At 42.4% G+C, this 20,315-nt stretch overlaps 1 protein-coding gene across 4 annotated transcripts in view; it reads left to right on the forward strand.

Moving 5' to 3' along the window:
• SLC22A23 (solute carrier family 22 member 23) overlaps nucleotides 1-20,315 on the forward strand; it is a 110,262-nt gene that overhangs the window by 11,662 nt on the left and 78,285 nt on the right. For all 4 annotated transcript variants that reach the window (XM_069008202.1, XM_069008203.1, XM_069008200.1 and 1 more), the window contains exons 2-3: nucleotides 6,467-6,570; nucleotides 11,827-11,981. In XM_069008202.1, coding sequence (XP_068864303.1) covers nucleotides 6,467-6,570; nucleotides 11,827-11,981 — 259 coding nt within the window. The remainder of the gene's footprint in view (nucleotides 1-6,466; nucleotides 6,571-11,826; nucleotides 11,982-20,315) is intronic.

Raw genomic sequence — 20,315 nt, forward strand, 5'->3', positions numbered from 1 at the left:
GAAAAGTACAGAAAATGGTGTTTCCACTGCAAGAAAAACAAATTGGATAAGAAGCTGAACCAAACAAGCCCTTGCATCTGTTGAGTTAGCAAACTCCAGTGTATGGGAATAGGGACCCCGGGTTTGTTAGGAATGGGAAGAAGGTAGATGTTGAGCTAAAGGTCGTACTGTGGTACCAACAACATTTCTCTTGACACCTGAGTAAAAGTTCTCGCAAATCTGGGTGATTATAAACCTCTCAAAATACCAGTGTGTACTTGCTCAGTAAAAATTTTGTTTTGAAGTATTGAGGTTCTAAGCACTTAGGCTCTGGTCAAAGATTTTCAGCAAAAGCATCCACTTATGATAAAGCTGAGCAATGTTAGATGTACTTGGCTTTTAGAGGTCTAGCATCATACAGAGAGGAAGTAGCTTCAAAGTGAGGTGTTGACTGTGTGTTGGGTTGAGGCAATCCTGTGTAGGTGTGGTGTAGGCATATTTAAGTGGCTGTTCAAAGAAAACAAACAACAAAACCTCTCAATAGCTGGTTTGTTGTTTTTCTTGCAAGCTGTGTTTTTAATGACTCTTCTGGTTTCCAGTCCACTTGTGTCTGATTAAAAACATAAGGAAAGCTGTAGTTTGGAGATGCTTGGTTCTGAATGTGGCTGGTTAAAAAAAGAGAAAAGTTATTAATTTTTATACCTTCTTTTCAAGTCTTCCAGGGTTATCTCTATTAGTTTTTTACTCAACTTAATGTTCTTATTTTCAAATGTGACCTTGATATTTCCATCCAGCTGATTGTACTGATGGTCACAAAAATGCCATGTGTTCTCAAGAACACTTTATTGACACTTAAAATACAGATCAGAAGTGCTTTATCAAGCTGTGATCTCAAAAGAGAGGAATCCTTACTCTGAACCCTGAAGGTTCAATAGTTTAAATGCTCTCACATTGCCATGGCTGAGAAGATACAGAGAAGCCTGTGGCAGTAAACTCCCCACACACACACTTTAGGTGTTGCAGTTGGGCTGGAGCATCCCTCTGGGAGGCTTCTTTTGCAACCCCACTTGTGTGGTTTTACTGCACACTTATTTTCTGTAGAGTTGAGCATCACACCACTTTCTGGATCTCATGCACTTTCTTTAAGATTAAATGCAGCCAGAGTGTCATCTTTGGCCGGAGGCTGAGAAAGGGAGGAGAGAAATGATGTCCCTTAGCAGTCTAGAGGGAAATCTTGGTACATTGGTGTCCTGTGGCGTAATTATGAGTATTACTCAGATTATTCAGTTCTGTGAAAAGGAATTACTGGTAGGTATATTGTATTAGAATTACTGCCTGCTTTGCTTTCCTATTTGTTTTGGGGCTTTTTTTTTAATAGTGCTTGGTCTACTGACTTGGAGCTTTTCCTCCAGGAAAAAGTACCTGGAGACTGTTCTGCCTTTCTTTACGTATATTTTATGAGAAACATAACTGTATTTTTTATTATTTTTTTTATTTTTTAAAATAACTTTGGTTCAGGTTGTTGAGGTTTTAAAAAAAACACTCTGAGAGAATTTGAAGGCATCATAAAGTTAAAGTCTCACTGGATAAGGTATTTACATAGAGGATGGCATCTACTTCTGGGCAGGGTAAATTGAGAGAGTTTGGTTATAAAAAGGTGAAACAGTTAGGAGAGGAACAATGAAAGATGAGACCGAACACAATTCAGTGATGAAGAATAGATTCTTATTTTCATTTATTGGTCCTAAAATCGTTACCTAATAAGCTGGCAAACTGGTGGCTTTTCCCCAGGCAGGGTTTGGTGCTGCTGTGACAAGCTGTGGCATACATGATACATAGAGGACAGGGCTCCCCAAGTGGGGTCATAGGTGGTGTGGGAGGCATCAAGATGGAGTGTGTGAAGGCTGACATGGCAGCCAGGTGCTGCCTGGCTGGGGAAGGACCAAGGCTGCAGCTTCATGCCTGGCTTAGGGCCTCCCAAGGCAGCAGCTCTGGTGATCTTCTGGTCTCAAATTGCTGCAACCGTTGCAGAGAGCAGTCACAACAGAGCTACAATCCACCTGGAGATGGTTTGGGGAATGGGGTGCTTTCTTTCAACTGCAATCTGGGCATTGATCATTGGAAGCAGACTGTGAACCTGTAGTGTGTGAAGAGGGGGTGTGTGTCCAGTTCCTCTCTTGTGGGCTTTTTGTGCCAGACTCTGGGTTAGTGTTTTACCAGAGCATCTCCCCTGCGTTCTCATTGCTCTTTTTTGGGACAGAAGGGTCTGCCTTGTACATCTCATGATATGGTGGTGAAGGTAGAACCAGCCAAATCCTCAATAGGTATCTTACCTTTTAGTAGTGGGTATTCAGTGTGCTTAGGTACCACAGACAACATTATGGCCTCTGGAGGACAGGGGCTTTTGAGACAAGAGCCCTTAATTCAGACAGCTTGTGTTTGTAGTTACAAACATGCAGCACACTTTACTTTTGTAACTTATAGCAGTGCAAACATTGATGCACCGCGTGAGCCCTGTCCAGATTTTCACCCCTCATAAAGAAGTTACATGATGCTTACTGTTTGGATGTGTTACCTTTTGCCAGGTGTCTTCCCAAGCATCCCATGTTTTAAATAGTCCTCCATCTTAACGTGAATTATAGTGAGTCACAGCATGGGTGGTGACTTACTGATACCAGTTAAACATTAGGCTCCTGAAGGTGTGAATCCTTCAGTTTTGGCCAAAATGTGCTGTCACAACATGAAAAAACCACTTGCAATATATTTCACATCTTCATAGGTGGCAAATTCTCTACAGTGCTGTACTGCTATGAAAAACAAGCTTTTGTTTTTTAATGTTTCTTTTCCACGAGCATATTTTATATATAGTTATTTTTGTTTTGGCGTAGCAATACAGTTCTTTTTGTTTAGCAAGTCACTTTATCTGATCTGTTGTATTGGGAGTATGGATGGAGGACAGAAAGCCATACAAAACCCAGGGGCACACAGAGAATTCCCAGGGAAAGTTTAGTAGCATCCTTTCTTCAGGCTCAGCACTGTGAACTCCCAAGTGGGATACCAGGGGATTCAGCCAGTGCAGTTTTAGGATTTAATGGTCTCCCTGCTTGTAACAGATTAATCTACCCTTTGCAAGATGTGATAGAGGATTACTGTCCAGTCTCCAGCCAAAACAATCTGCTAGTGCAGATTTACTTGGAGTGCCACTTGAACTATCATCAGCTCTGCCCACCCCAGTGTTTTGTTCTGCAGGGCCATGGAAACGCGTCACTCCTTTCTCTGTGGAGAAAATCTGAGTGTCATCTTTGCAGGATGAAACTACTGGCACTTGGAGCAGGACCTGCCATGGCCCTGGGCACAGCCATGTGTGGGCACATGTCAGCTCTGTTCTGCTCTGCTGAGCCCAGGGGTGTGTAAGGGGAGAGGCAGCACTGATGTTGTATAATGGGTCCTGCTTTATTTCTACCTCTTCAAAGCTGAGGCTTTTCCATGGGGAGGGGAAGGGGGAACACAGGTCTCAGGGAAAATTTCTGTGCTTTCAGCATGACAAAGCTCTGCTGGTTTGCTCTGCTGCTGTGTTAAGATGGGTGGGGATGATACATTCACTATTAAATGTGTCCTATTAATGTCATCTTTACCTGATGCTGCTTTTGACTCCAGCATCCATTTTTCTTCTCTCTCCTTATTCTCGTCTCCCTTTGCAAGTTGAATGCCCTGGTGGCACCTACCACTGTCCTGCCAAATTTATTTTGGGTAACCGCTTCATGGTGACCTCTCTCTGGTTTGTGACAGCTGCCAGAGGAGAAACCAGGATGTAATTCAGCTCTTAGTACTGAGCAAGTAATTTGGGGTCGTGGCAGACTCTCTGGAATTGTGTGCTAAAGCAACTGTTGATGTATTTCACTATTTGTCTATTTACAAATTTGGAGGGTTTTGCAGACGGAGATATTTTGGGAAGGTCAGGGTCTGTCAACACCCACATGAGTCTGCCCATGTGGGCTTGGGGGTTCAGCTCTGATTTCTGCTGGCCTGCAATGAACATTTAACAGAGGGCAGGGAAGGGTCAGATGCAATGTTTGCAAGGAAATACATGTTTTTATTTTCAGAACAGCTGGGGAGTTGGACAATAGCCTCAAAAACAAACAAACAAAGGATGACTTGCAGATAAGTTATCAAAAGGAGTGGGTGTGTTTTGGGCACCGCTGAAGGACGAGCTGATAGACTGACTTTTCTCCTGCTTTTAAACTCTTAGTCTCTGTGCCAGTGTGCCAGAGGGGTTTGACATCTGTTGTCCTGGCCTGAAATTTCTCTACAGCCCTTCTTGAGATTTTGGCTCTTCCAACCACAAACCTTTGCCTGTGTGTAATCTGGTACTGCACGTTCTCTGCCTGGGGCTTGTGTGATGGCCGGCTATCACTGGCTAGCAATAGTAAGCTGTGGAAATGGAAAGGTACCAGGACATCTCATTTTTCTTTTTGCACTTGGAGGACACTACTGTCCCTCTGACATAAATTAATATAAAAATTAATGATTGTATTTTTAAATCTGTTCTCGTAAAAATATGACTGTTTTTAATAAACCTAATTTTTTATCTACAAACAAAAATGATTACTCAGTTTTAAGCATCATACACCTTCTGGCTTGTGAAAATGAACCTGGAGAATTTTAAAGCCTCCTTCTGCTTCAGATGTATCTTCCAAATTTTGTTGTGTTTGCAGCTTGTCTGGGCAGATATTTTTGTTTGCTAGCTGGAGATTGGTTCTTGAACTGCTAGTATTAGTGCATTTCCTCTGCTCGCTTCTGAAAAGTCAACATTTTTGGAGAGAGCAATTCACACTGCCTTGCTGAGTTGTTTGCTGCAAATTATTCACAGGTATTTGGTGGAAAAAATCCTTGCTCATAATACTTGCTTATGGTTCTTTAGTGCCTCCAGTCTGTAGGGTGGAAGATGAGACATTCTATGTCCCAACTTCTACAAATCAGTGCAGTGGGGAACTCAAGATACATTTAACTTAAACAAAAAGCCTGAGCCTGAAGGCTGGCACATTTCTTTTGGCCACAAAATTGCTATACCTCTTGGTGAGATGGTGTATTGTAGTGAGGATATCTGTGGTGTTGGACCAGAGAAGGGCTGAGTCTTGCCTTGTTTGTGGAAGGGCTGCGCATCATGGAAATGCTTAGAAGTGCAATGCACCTAATTGAACTCCTCTGAGGGAAGTTTTTTGAAGCTGGATCTGACTTTTAAAAATAAATTGCATACTTTGTGGTTTTGGCTATGAAACTTCAGTTACTGGTGTCAGAAGGGCTGCTACTATTACATTACACACAAACAGCCATTTATTCTGCAAAGTTTCAATTCTGGAGTATCTGACTCTCCAAAGTTAGCTGTACTTACTTGTCATGAAATGTGTATGGCTGCCATTACCATCAATATTTGAACACTTCACAAACCACGGACAAACCTATCCTCTTATATTTATTCAAGGATATAATAGTAACTATCCACACTTTACACATAAGAAAGATTACATTACATGTCTGAGGGCAAAGAGGATGCTGGGCTAAAGCCAGGAATGCAGTCTGGTTCTTCTGGTTTCTTCTGCCTCAGAGGAAAATGGCTAGGAGTTTAGGGAAGCCTTACTAGAAACCTTGTTTTTCCTATTTTTCTCGTGGGAATGAGGCAGTGCCCTAGTGGCAGGTCACCTGAAATGGTCCATTTCCCTTTTCTTTGGACAAAAAGGTTAATTTCAGTATCAGCATAGCTTTATTGTCAAGGTTCAGATCCTGTCTGGTCTCTGAGCTGTGAAAAGTCACTGTGGGGCTGCTGTCCCAAGAAGTTGCACAGCTGCACTGGGATTTCCAGCTGCTCTGTCTGGCTCCATGCCAGGACTGGTCCTGACAAGCTGTGCCTTTATTTAGTCTTCATCCCCCTTCCACCACCTAGGGAAATCAAGATGCTTTTCTGAAAGCAAAAGTGTCTTGACACTATAAGAGCCTGGAGCAAATGGCCATAAGGGGTCTGTGGCAAAGCAGCGGCTTTTCCCCATGTTTCCAAGCAGCCCTGAGGAGATTAATTGGAGCACTTGCTCTTAAATTGTGGGGCTTGCTGCTGGTGGGCTTCACGGGGCTCTGGTAATAGGTGTCTGGGGCTGCCATGGTGAGATGCTCCAGCAGCAGCAGTGATACTGCCAGTGCCTGCTGGAGATATCCCCTTAGGCTAAACTCCTGTGGCCTGGAGAGGGGGACACTAAAGTGTTGGATATTGTCATCTTATAGCTAAGGATCTGATAAAACTCACTGAGGTAAATGAGTCTTTGATTTGCTTCTTGACATCTGGGGTTTGACTTGAGGGGGAAAGCTTTCCTCTGCTATTTCCTTGCATTTGTGCTAGGATTGACATTTGGAAGAAACTCTACACTGTATTAGTATGTTTGAACACATCTGAGAAATTAATTTATTTTGGTTTATCTGTCTCTTTTTTTTCTTCCAGTGGGATCTTGTTTGTGATTCTGCCTGGAAAGTCCACATTGCTAAGTTCTCCCTGCTTGTAGGATTAATCTTCGGCCACTTGATAACAGGATGTATAGCCGACTGGTAAGTGAAAAATCTTTTAATACGATGTCAATAATAATAATAATAAATAACAGTATTAAATATTGTTTTGATTGCCATCCACTTTGTATTCATCAAGAACCTTTGCATAATGATTTTTGAGGTTCTGAAAGAACCATGATGGACAAACAGTGCAGAAGTGTGTTAATTGGACCTGAGTAACTTTTATCAAGCTAAGTAGCACAAACGATTTGATATTTGACTTACTTATTTCCAACTGACACAATTTATTGCAGCTGTAAAGCTAGTATGGAATTAAGTATTTTCTAATTATACATGTGAATCCTTTAGCTTAGGGTTGGTTTTTGTTTTCTTAACCAAGTGAGAGGACCAAAAGAAATTGAAAGCAGCATTGATTTCATTGAATACATGAATAATGTAATGTCAACCTCATGCTTATACGGTATCTTTTGGTGAGTTTAAGGCTGTTTTTTGCAAACCTTTCCATTGTTCTTTTTTTAAAGTTCTTGTTAGTCAAACATTGTGATGTAGTGTTAAGGATTTGCTGACTTACATGCTGCTACTATTGGGGTATTAAACTTAAAAGACTAGATCACAATTCCTTATATTTAGGCAGTTAAAACATTATTGGATACCCCAGTGATGCTGAGGGTTCAGCTTTTATTTTAAAAGATGGTCTTGTAGTGCAGAAAGGGGGGGGAAAGGATTACATGGATGACCCAAAGTGATTTCAGTGGAAACTTGAAGCATCTGAAACAATAGCTCTACAATGCTGTCCCACTCACTTCACTGCCTTCCAGCACAGTTGCCAATGCTGGTGCTTTAAATGGCCCCAAGTTAACTCTTTTGCCATTCATTAAAACAGGAAAAAAAGAAGAGTTGCCTACTAGGGAAATCTTACAAAACCTCAGCAACTAGCCAGTCAGTTGGGAGAGAAAAGCCCCCCTGCATCTCTGCAGTAATTTGGAACGAGCATTCCCAGCAAAATTGCATCTTAATTCCTGAATAGTCGCTGAAAATTTTTGAGCAAGAGCGGAATCATGACTTTTCAGTGAAGTAGGGAACACGCATTAAATGCAGTTGAATTTGATTAAAATACCACAGTAGAATGGGGCTCTAAGAACTCATAGAAAGTATAGAGGAGAAATAAATGAGGGATCTTGCTTGGCTTTCCTAAAAAGGAATCAGTGTGGAGAAAGCAGACTTATTACCAAGTTAGGAAAGTGCTGCTATAATTGACAAATAAGCCACAAATAAGTGAACAACTTGTTGCCTAAGGCACTGGCTTTGAGAGAGAATTGCAGTAAGCAGATTTAATAGCTCTCTGCCACCAAAAGGAGCATCCTGTGCTTCCATCCATTTCTGTCTCCAGTGTGTACTTTGTGCTGCCACATGAGTTGGTTGGACCCCTCGACAAGCTGCTTAGCTGAGCTAATGCAGCATAAAATTACCCTGATTTTCAAACATCTAGAAATGTCTAGTGAATTTAGGAGAATTGGTTTCCAGCTGTGGTGCAAAGGAGAAAAAGGATAACTTGGTGGCTGGAGGGAACAATGACCTTTTTGTGGATGACTGGAATGGACATGGCTTGCTGCCACCAAAGTTGGTCCTCATACTCATGTTTGGTCCACATTGCCAGCTGATGCACCTGACACAGCAGGGTTCCTGTGTTCAATAGGTTTTTTGTCATTTAGCAGTAGCATTGGGGGCTGGTAAAAGAAGACCTAAATCGAATTTACTTTGCTATTTAATCACAGCTTGAATTTCTGCTAAGGTGTGGGGTTGTGTAAAGAGGTGGATACAAAGGGGTTGTACAGATTGTACCTGGTAGAAAGAGAAAATTTATTGGAAAAGGATGTCAGTCCCAAGCAAGAGCAAGAGAGATTTAACAGAGTAATGTATAAAAAGTGTTACAAAATTTCAAAATCTGTTTTCATTTCACTTATATACCACTCTCCAGTTTAGATAATTAGAAGATGCTTTGGGGTTTTTGTACCATTAGGAGCTTTGTTTTTCCTTTTTGAAGACGCTTTTAAAGCTGAATGAGGCAAAGGCATAGAGTGTATTAAGGCAATTTGCTGAGTAAACTGAGTGCTCCATGTTCAAAACACAGTAGGTGTGCATGCTGGGATAGCTCTGTATGGAAAATCTACAGGAGGAAGGTCTGCAAACATGCTTGGCTGTGGGAAGACCAGCTGTGTCCGATGCCTGAATAAGTTACTTGCTCTACAGGCAGACAGTGCTGCTGGCAATTCTGCCTGCTCTGGACAGAGGCTGTTGAGGTTTGTGTGGAAGGCTTCCTCCTGGACCAGGTGGGCTTTGTGTTCATGTAGCATCAAGACAGTAGGTCTGTACATCTCATTGCCCAGTAGTGCCCCTGCTTTGCACCTGCTCTGATGCCCTTTGGAGCCTTTGAGTCAGTTCCAGTCCCAAACCCAAGAGAGAGCCTGCAAAGAATGGCACAGGAAGAGCAATTTGATCAGCTATGAGAGCAAAGCTTAGTTATCACAGGGTGGCAAGGTACACACGTAGGAGTATGGGAAGAGCAGGTCTTGTCCTCAGTCCATTCACTCTCCCCCTGTGGTGCAACTCTGACGTTAGGAATATCATTTTGATGCATTTGCTTATCACACCATGTGGGCTGCAGATTCTTCAAAAGCCTGGGGTTGCTTGTATCCCTGGTTATTTACCTGTGCAGGCAGCATTTAGCATTTGATCTAGATAATAGCATGCAGTGTAGGCCGACTTCCGTGATACAGTAATCTCTCTCTGGAACAGTTTGGATGGCAGCAGATAGGATCCTGGGGCTGTTTTACCAGGGAAATTGTGTATGGTTTAATTTCTCACAAGCATTTCCATGTACTGTTAGACACATAATTCTGTCTGCATATAAAAGGCTTTTTTTTATGCTCTAAGACACCATCCTGTCAAAACACTGCTGGATCACCAAATATATGGCTGATAGCTGCCCTGAAGCTTTGTTTTTTGAGAAGCGTGCTGCATGCCTTGGTGAAGAAGATGACTAGTTTTGTGCTTGTGAGGAAATGCCTCTTACCAGAGGGCTTATCTGGCCTCAGTTGGTTTTTACAGGCTCAGGAGGCTCTTGGTTTTTCTGATTTTTTCATTAGCAGCAACCATTCATTTGCATAACTTGTATAAGGGTAGAAGAAATTCTGTGTCCTAACGATGGATAACCTTGAGTACAGAGGAGGGGAGGAAGGGAACTGAAGTATGCTAAGCATGAGGTCTTTTTCAATCAACATCAGGGAATGGCAGGTCAGGCTTGTGATGAGAATTAAGTTCCTAATTCTGAGTGTTTGCATAATGCCTTTCATCTGCAAAACACTTCCACAAATACTAATTGGTATGAATTACAGTTTGGCATAACAAAAACGGGGCTGCAAAAGTCTGTACAGATAACACAAAGTTCATAGGCTTTTTTTTTCTGTATTCAAGGTTTTACATGAGGTATTTCCCCTCCCTGCCCAAGTGCTTTGTGTTCCATAAACACAAAATCTGAAGCACACACAGCAGTCACTGCCCCAGTGTCCAGTGTGTCCCCAGCATGTTGTGCATCAGAGTCAGTGATTCTGGGTTCCCACCCTCAGCTCCACTGCAGCTCATCTTCCAGTGGGCTGTGCTTGTACCCTGGAGAGCAGCCTGCTTTGACCTTGCTTTCTTCAGCTTGCATGTTGGTTCTGTTTCAAAAAGCTTTGAATGGCTAATGCCAACAAGTTAAATCTTTGAGGGGCCCCACAGGTGATACTAGAGCTGAAAACAATAATAAGCCTGTTTTCATCCAAGGAGCCATAACAACACTTTCTTAGGTGTCACTTTGAAAAAAGCCTGAGTGATGGCTGGTGTACTCTTCCAGTTGCCAAAAATGAAAAAAATTATAATGATGTCTCTTTCTTAGCCCTTCACTCCCTATTTTATTTTAAGTACTGCAAAACCCAAAGTTCTAATCGTGAATGCATATATATAATGTATTTTATAACTGCTGGTGACAATCTGCTGAAATAATTGAATAGAAATGCTACAGCATGTGAAACTGGACTAAGTTGTGAGGTTTAAATGCTCTTTATTGTGCTGACATTCAACCTGATGGCTGGCTTGCAGCTGACAGTCTGCTTTAAATGGGTCTGTGAAAGCTGCCTACGAAAAGCAAGTTCATGTATTCTTTGTGAAAATGGCATATGGAGCTGACTAAAAGGGATCCTCAGTTCCACTGGAAAACTTGTGGGAGTTGACAAGTTGAAAAATTTTGGAAATCTCCACATAATGATCCAATTCTTGCTTAAAAATAGCCATGTGCTCTGGTGCTTCATATCATTCTCCCTGCACAGAAAGAGGGGAGAGAAAGGGGAATTATAAACACTAAACATATGAATAAGATGCAAAAAAATCTCATGTTCCTTGGACATGAAAGAGCCAAACTCTGTAGCAGCTGCCCCCACATCCAGTGATAGCATAACTCTTCCTCCTCGTCAGCGCTGTACCAATACATGCAACTACAGGTGGCAGCAGCAAAGGAGGGCTGCAAGTCCTCTGCCCCTGTTGCCTGTAATGATTTTTGAAGTGCTTTACTCCTCACCCTACCCTCCTGTCAGGCTGGTTTTGTGGGTCTCTTCAACTGGTATGGGGATACAAGGTGGAGGGACTTGGAGCTCACAGTTTTCCTGTGAGTGTTATTATCTTCTCCCTTAGGCTCAGTGAAATGACATGAGCCCTATTTTGTGCTCAGTCCATGTTTGTTAGGCTTCTTCTCAAGAAATGAGACCAAGAAAAGTAGTTTTTTGAGCTGGCTGCTCTTGTAGATGAGACTGAAAAGCACATGTCTATTGGGAAGAGGAGACCTCTGAAGCTCATAATATGTTACACCATACAGCATATAATACCATATATCCTCCTGTGCTACTACAGAAAGCTCTGAGAAGTTGATTTTCATCTCCAAGGGACTTATTCATGGCCTTACAGTAGCTCCTAGATGCTTCCTTGTTTATCTTTGTTGTTTTAAAAATGCTGGTTGAATCAAGCACTAATACAATGTGCTGTCTCAGCTTAATCCTTTCTGAAATGAACATGTCAATGCAAAGCTGGCAGAGAAATCTGGGATTTAGTAAGAAAAAAAAGAGAAGACTGGAATAAGCATTAAAAATGGGTGGCAATATTTGGAGAAGTTTGCCTGACTTGTTCCCTTCTTTACCAGTTTTAATGATCCAGAGTTATGTCCATCCTGGTTTTTAACACTGCTTCTCCATACTTCCTTATTTTTAGGGTTGGTCGACGGCCTGTACTGCTCTTCTCTGTCATATTCATTTTGATATTTGGACTGACTGTGGCACTCTCAGTGAATGTGACCATGTTCAGCACACTCAGGTTTTTCGAGGGATTTTGCCTGGCTGGAATAGTCCTCTCCCTGTATGCACTGCGTGAGTATTCCTTCATTGCCCATACAGATGTGTTTTTATCGAGTAGTGGTTTGCTGTTCTCTGGCTTCCTGCTTTTGTTCAAACAGATCAAACCAGAATCATATAGATTGCAAAAGCTTTAGCCCAAATTTTGGTAAGGAGGATTTTGCAGCTCTTTATGTTGCTACAAAGCAGTCTCTGAAGCTGTCTCAGAGCTCATTTTAAAAGTTATAAGGTGGTTTGTGTTTGCCTGTTGTTTTCTCAAACCTAGAAGTTACCTGTGTCATATCTATAACATGTAATGGGAGTAGATTTCACCCTGCAATATTGAGCTCAGTGGGAGACTTACCACTTTGGCTGCCTCTAGCAGTTTGTACTCTGGCACTTTTTCAGAACTTCCTCTATTGCTTGCAGAAATATCCTGTGTCCCTGCCTCAGGATTGTAAAGTTACAGCAAAAATATGTTAGAACACCCTGAAGTCCTTTTATCAACTCTTTTTATTTTTTGGTTGGGTAGTTTTGGGTTTCTGTTTGGTTGTTGATGTTGTTGTTGCTTTTGTCTGTTTCATGAGGGGGAAAAAATCTCTGAGAGAAACTTGAGGGAAAGCATGTAAGAAATACCTACATACTCCCATCTGGGGTGACTAGTAAACTTATAGCCAGAACACTTGAAAACCCCCTCTGGAGGCCTTGCCTTTGGAGAGTACATCCACCAGCCTAATTTGTGTTCCTTGGATATGTTCCAGAGATCATCTTCCACTTCCTTGGCTGTTTGTAATTAACAGGTAGCACCACACCAACCGAAGAAAACACAAAATTTCCTCCTCTTTATTATGGCTCTGGAAAAGCATTATCTAATTATATTCTGGAAGCTGCTGTACAGATCTTCATAAAATTTTATTTACTTGCTATTGTGGACAGTATCTAACCCATTAAGATTTAGGACAGTATCCTTACTTTGCACAGAGTATTTTTTAGTATTAAATTCCACAGTTTTTGTTTTATTTTTGGTCTGTGCCAAGGGGAAGATGCCTGACTGCAACAGGAGTTTGCTGTGTATTGCACTTCACTGTTATACCTGATATGGCACCAAAGATACATAATTTTTTAATTCTCTTGCCTTTGCTCATGTAATCTCAAGTGAGAATTTTTCACCTAAAAATGAAACTACCTCTGAAGACATTACACTTTTATTGGGAAGTAATTTAACCTGTGTAGTTCCTGTGGAAGGGGGCTTCAGCCATTACCAGTGTGATGCTCAGCTGGATAATAGGCTTGCCAGGATTTTTCATAGCCTGGTGCAGCATGTTAGTTTTTCTTAGTTGATGGGGGGGTTTTTAACTTTTAAGAGACTGTAACTGATTATTTCCATAAGTAAATGCCAACTAAGTAAAAGTTTCATTATGGGCCTTTTTATGATTGGAGTGAAAGAGTGTATGTGTTGCTTTAGACCAGACAATAGCTTGTCAGCCCAGGCTTTCATTCAGAAAATGGGATATTCTGGTTGCTTCATGCACTGCTTGGTCCAGAGCAATAATTTGAGTATGATATTTTACCCCCACCCCATCTAAAATTCAGATGTTTGCTATAACCACTGCTGTCTGAATAGACAATGCCTAAACAGAGCTAGTAGGTGTTAGGAGAGATCCCTGTGAAATCAGCTGCAGGCTGAACATCAGCACACTTCCGTGGCGGTGAGAAAATGTGAAAGATGCAGCACCTGTGCCTCTGATAAATCTTCTGACCTTCTGTCTCAAGAGATGAGGAAGAGTGGGTTTTTACTGTATTAAATACTTTATTTTAAACAAAAGTTGTCATCTTGGTATAGGGCACTTGCAGAGAAGTAACCCCTAAAATGTCAAGAGTGGGAGTAGTAGGGTTTTCTGTTTGGTGGTGGTTTTGATTTCAGTCCTCAAAATCTGTTAGGCTTCCTCTCAGTCTTTATTTACTATCTTTTCTGATGGATTCAGAAAAGTGTGTGGAGTATTCTTATGGTTCATAGCCCCTCTTCCCTTTCCCTAAATGGCCTTGATTTCTTCCCCTGGAGACTTGTTGCCCCTGAATTCCCAGCTGGCTGCCCTGAACAGAACAATGGAAAGTGGAAAGTTTGACCTGTTTGTTGCAGCCATTGGCCAAAGTTTCCAAAGCTACCGGGCAGAAGAAAACTGCATAGGCTTGCATAGCCTGCAAAGGTAATTAGTCTGCCTCTGGGATCCTTTTACACTGTGTTGAGCCTGCTAGTCATGCTTGGATTTACGGCCTGCCTGAGGGAAATTGTAAATAACAATCAGAATGCTTTGGGAGTGGGAAGAGCACCAAAGTGCTGTCTTTAAAACATAGAGCTGCCAGGATTGAGTTGCCTTCACCATTCAAACCACACTCTTCTTCGTAGCCTAGTGCTGTTTTCCAAGCTGTCTGCCCTAAGGTGCAGAGTGCTCCAGGGATGAGCCCTGCCTTCTGTGGGGGGACAGCATGGAGCTGTGCTCCTCTGAAGGCTTTCCTCAGTGCTGTGGTGAGCTTGCTTCTTGTGGCCTCCAAGTACAGTCTCTTGCCTGGAGCTGCTCAGGGCTTATCTGAAGGAACCACCTTGGGATGTTGATTCGTTAAACTGAAATTTTTTTTTGCAGCTGCCATAGTTTTGTTGGAAGAGATGTTTCAGGTGAAATTTTTAGTGAAGCTGCAGGAAGAGACAGGCTTTGTGCAGGTGATGGTGCTTGCTGTGGGTGAGGAAAGCAGAGGAGAAACGAGCCCAGGACTTTCCCCTCCTGGCTGCTGTGGGTCCTTGCGTCATCTAGGAGAATGAGAGGCAGCAAATCTGAGCAAACACATGCAGCTTTAAGAGGCTTTTCTTTCATGCTGATGTGGAACATGAGGAGCCTCTACTGTCTTCCAGAAGTGTTTTCCTTCCTGGAAACAGATTTTCCTACCAATCTTCAAAGTGGGTTCCTGTGCTGAGCAATTAACACATCTCTTGTTTGGTGAGGGACCAACAAGAATCCTCAGGAAGCTCTTCTGGGGAATAATTCCCAATATGCTACACTCAGCAGTGGTGCGATGCACAGAGCTGTAGCTGCCCGTTGTGGTATGCTGAGTGGGTCCCCCACTGTCCTTGCTGAGCAGATTTCTGCAGTAATTGGCCATCTCTTGTTGGAGGAGGGTGCTGGGACCAGTGGAAAAATCTCCTGGAGAGAGAAATGGTGAAGGGATGCTAAGGAGCACTCTGGCCACAGTGGTTGGAAGGGAATGTATGGCCTGCCCAGCAGCTAAATGTAGAAGACAGTGTAGACTGGGGGCTGGAGAAAGACAGGTTAAGAGAAGGCAGAGGAAAAGCTGTTTTTTTCTCAGAATGCCTTTTGTTTGGATTTGTTGCTGTGTGCATATCCAGAGAGGAAGGATGGGCATTCTGGACCTGCTAGCTCAGCATGGATGGATGCGCAGTGCCACAGCCTGCTGCCCAGCTGAAGGACAGGAGGTTTGAGCTTTACCCATTGGGGTAGAAAGCCCTGAGATGGCCCTGAGAGGAATTCTTCTTTGGACAGGCTGAGGGAGCAGAAGAGGTGTGGGAGTCCTGAGCAGGGTCACAGGTGCCTGAGTAATGCCTCTGCTGGTGCCTGTGGATTTGCAGCAGGTGAGGCGTGCCAGTCTCACTGCAGATAGCTCTGCTTGCTGGTTGCAACTCACATGGGGCCAAGTGCATTCAGCAAATGTGGAAGTCGTGGGAAAAAGCAAATCAGATTACTTTGAGGGTGGGGAGGGTGTTGCATCTGGGTCACTTTCATTTCACTGGGTCATTGCCTTGGCGCTGGCCACAGAGCAGCCTTTTCCTGGGTGGTTGTGGAGAAGGGCAGATGCTGCAGCTGACTCAGCACAGCTCCCTTCCTTTAGGGCTCGCTGCCATCAGCTGACACCAGAGCTCTCATGGCGGAGGGCAGGAGTTTCCCGTTCACCCCCTCTCCTTTCACGTGCTGCTGCCCAAGTCAGGCTGGTGCCAGCATCTGCCTGAGCCTTCTGCCAGACAAGCCATCCACCTTCCTTCCGGAGACAACCAAGTGTGCTGCTGTCAGTGGGATATGCCCTCTGATTTTGTCCCTGCTTCCTTTGGGAGATCTACTGGGCACAGTGTCTTCTGTGGTGCCTGAGCCTGGGGGACAGAGTGGGCTCTAGATAGAGGTCTCACACTGGGCAGGGCCAGTAAATAAATGAAGGGAAGCAAGCCTTCCCTTCCTGCTGTTCATGTCCTATGCTGTATCTGTTTCCCTGTCAGGATCCCTGCTTTTGTCACTTTCTGGAGCCAAAGCTAAGACTTTGGTATTAATTAAACTATTCAAGGGGAAGGAGAGGAAGGGAAGAGATATTTTTCTGGCAAATGCTCCTGGAAGGTTTAAAGAACTTCCCATTAAAGTGCTGTATGCTGTCACTAATGACTGTACCTGAGCTCAGGCAGCACAAGCCATGGTGTGGATTTGCACACAATTGCAGGCTGTTCAGCAGTTTCACGGGTGACTGAGCTACAGATTATGCTACAAAATTAGAAAGTCTAGACTTGAATGAACTGGTAAATAAGCCTGGAAATAGCTGTGCTGGAAAGAAGACGACATCTCAGGTTGGAGCAAGGAAGCAGGGGTGTCCCTCCGATGCATAGTAGCAGAATGAGTGGGCATATTGCTTCTCTTTCACTGTTGGGAGAAAAAATGTAGAAATGCTGTTGAAAATCATAGGTCGTGTTTCAAAAGCCTGTGGAAGCTTGGCAAAAGCTTTCAGACCAGTTAGGATGTCCAGCTGTGATGTATCTTTCTCATTTATAGCTAGGTCAGTCTAACCTGTTACTCCTGTAAATTACACAGGCAGTGATCTGAGAGGCTAAATGTGGCTTCTTGAGGTTTTATTTTTTTTAACATGCATCCTGGAAAGCTAGAGCAGCGTGCTAGAAAGTTTTCTGTTGACTGAAGAATGAGCGAGTGCCAAAATGGAGCACCTCTGAGTGTTGGGCTGTAGTGACATCAGATTTGTAAAACAATTTTGCTTCCAGTCAGGTGTTAATAGAAATGGTGAGATGTATCTTTTTTTTCTTTTTTTTTCCTCTTTTTTTTTCAAAAGTGCATAGGCTCTGAAATCTGGGAGCATTCCAAGTTTACAATTGATTTCATTCTCAGTTTTCCTCTCCTGACTCTTCAGTAGCAAGCATGGCCTTGGCAAGGCAGGTGGAGCACTGGAAACTGCAGGCTTTGAAGCTATTCTGTGTAATCTGAACTGGCTCAATAAATAACCCTGCAAAGCATTCCCAAATCAGAGGATGTGGAAAACATCTGATTCCTTTCCCAGTGCATTGACATGTGAGTTAGCTCTGCAGAAACGTGCAGTTCTCTCCACTGACAGGTCTGTGATAAGATCAAGGTTGTTAAGCCACCTACCTTCTGTTCATGTAACCAGCCTTCCTTTGTCTGAGTCACTTGATGCAGTTCTGGTAGGAGTGATCACAGAGGGATCCACTGAAAAATCTTAACTGGCTCACCTTAAAGTGACCATTAATTGTTAAATTATACGGAACCACTTTGTTTATAGAGCAGCCACATCACTGAGATGGGATGTGATTTTCTGGAAACAGCGCCGCTACAATTTTGGATAGCTTTGTGGGAGTACTGTTAAAAAAAAATAGTATGCAGTAGGGGCTCTCCAGCTGCTCAGAAAAAGTGCTGTGCATGCCTTTTATCAAGTGCCTGGGGGCTCAATTTATGCAAGAGTGGAAAAGGTTATTGGAATTACAGTACTCTCCTTATAAGTATAAATCTTGCGTGTTCCATTGCTTCCCTCACTACAGACAAACCACAACTCCTATAATCTGTTTGCCTCTTTTTCCTCAGTACTTCCACTGAATTTCCTTCCCTTTTCTGATGGTCAGAATGGGTATAGGCCCTTCGAGGGACACAATGTCTGCCATTAGGGCGTGGACTCTCATCCTTGTTTTAACCCCTACACACTGTCTTCTGGAGCAGAGGTGCCCTTCAAGCATTGCTAACATATTGTCCTTAATCCTGGAAAAACTGTACCAGTGAAGGCAGCCCATTTAATTTATATCAAGTCTTCAAGTATGCCAAAGGAGAATAGAAGTAGGCTCTTCCTAAAGCTCCTTGGAAGGTCAAAAGATATTTGTTTGATGCAGATATTGCAGCAGAATATAATTTAAATCAATTTTTCCATTTCAGTTGCTGAAAATCTTGTGTGTTGTCAATGTGACAAAAAGCCTAAGGAATTAATTTTATTTGAGTTACTTTTTGTATGACTGGTCAATTGTGAATGCAATTAAGATGGAACGCTGCAGTTGTTACACTTGTGATGATGACAATCAGATGAGATTAGAGTACACTTGCAATTTCTCCGGCTCAGAACACAGCTTGCATTTTTACTATTTGAAGTGTCTGTCTTTTAATTGTTCCAGACCAGCTCCAACAGTCTGGGTATGCTCAGTCTGCAAAATCATACCTTCTGTCTTACCTTCTTACTTGTAACTGTTCAGCTCTGTAATTACACTTTTAGGGACTTTTTTAATTGGTGTTTTTTTAATCTGAGCAATGTCAAATAGATTCATAAGTCTGTTGCACAGCTAAAAGCTTGCTGCCACTGAAAGGAAATGAGAGGAGTTTTTCTCTTCCTCTTCCAAATTCCTTTGCATTGTCTCAGCTGCTCGTACAACCAATGACTTTAGACTATAAGGGAGTGTTTAAAATGGATGGTTAAATCCAAAAAGTTGCCTTTCACTTGCAACTTGACTCAGCTGAAGTGGTGTTATAGCCTCACTGTAAGAATAAATTGTAAAGTGTCTGTTCCCTCTGCTGGTTTGTTGGTATTTTTTCTGTAAGACAGCTGCTAAATGGCTTTTTCTTGCTACATGGATCCAAGCTAGTGTTCTGTGTTGTGTAGGGTGGCTGGTAGCAAAAGCTTCCCGTAACATGAGCATGCATCCATGCAGGTCATGTCCAAGTGACTTTGATTTTCCAAATCTTTTTAATTTTTCCTAGCAGGAAGCTAAATTTTGGACAGAGAACGTCAGACAGAAGTTGTACATACAAATCCCGTTGTGCTGATACTGTTGGCTTACTGAGTTTTAGCTGCCCTGTTCCTCATCTGTGTCCCAGCATTTGGCAGCACTTGAAAACAGGATGGGCGAGTATTGGAAATGAGACGAGCAGTGACATTCTCAGGAGTTGCACTTAAGGCAGACAGCAATCAGGGTTGGATTTGTTTTTTCCCCGGATGCTTCTTCCAGTGAGGGCACAGACATACATACATTTTTTTGTGTGTGTGTGTGCCAACTTTCTGCTGCAGAAGGAAGGATGCATAGGTTCATCAATCACCTCGGAATGAATAGTGCTTTACTTCCCTTTCCTGCCTATCCCTACAGGTTAGCTTGTCAGGAAAACAAGCCAAGTTGTAGCAACAGGATGTGCATAGAGGAAAAGCCATGTGTATGTAGAAGGTGCATTTGGAAGTTATCTGTAGTGACTTTGAATGTCCAAGTCCAGCAACAAATGTCAGTGCACAAATTCACATAAATATTTATGTACCTTTCCAGAGGAACCATAATTAAACAAGAGTAGCCAAATTCCCATCCCCAGTACGCAGACATGACTCCTATTTTCTCACTTACAAATAATGTAACCCTGTGGGATTTTTACTAGTTCAAGTTAATTAAATTTCACTCAAAGCATGAAATTTGCAGGTAGTGCTCATTGCAGTAAATCTGCAAGTGCATATTATTTAGTCAGATACAATAAAAAGTTCACTTTTGTTCTAATTCTTCATTTTATTTGTTGACAGTGTACAGAATTTAATCCTACATGCTATACCAGTACTCATATCACTAATTTTTCTTTTTTTTTAAAGAAAACTCCTTGATGTTGCATTGTGAATGAATTTGTTCATAAGTTATATGCTGCAGTTACTGATCAACCTAAAAGTATGAGCTATGTTTTTGTCTTTTGAGAACATTTGGTCCCTTCTAAAATGACTTGTACAGACACTTATGTAGCTTTTAGAGATAAGTTGAGACCTAAGTGCTTGCTAATATCTTGGAAACTTGTTTGTTCACATTCTTTGAATTCTGGTTATGGTATGAATTGTGAGAGAAGAAATCAGTTTACTGAAGTCTAATGAATGACGTGCAATTCTTTGCAAGCACTACTTCAATTTTGGATATATAAGCCATATGTCTGCTTTAGTCATCTATACATCCAGTAAGGAATCTTTCAAGTGTTCTTTCAACAGTTCTTGAATTTAGGCCTGGTAAAAAAACCCCAATGGTATTCTAGAGAAAAAGGGTGCTTGAAGAAGGTTCAGTGCCTTGGAAATATGATGAAG

This window comes from Aphelocoma coerulescens, chromosome 2 (genome assembly GCF_041296385.1).
Source record: "Aphelocoma coerulescens isolate FSJ_1873_10779 chromosome 2, UR_Acoe_1.0, whole genome shotgun sequence".
In the NCBI taxonomy this organism is placed as follows: Eukaryota; Metazoa; Chordata; class Aves; order Passeriformes; family Corvidae; genus Aphelocoma; species Aphelocoma coerulescens.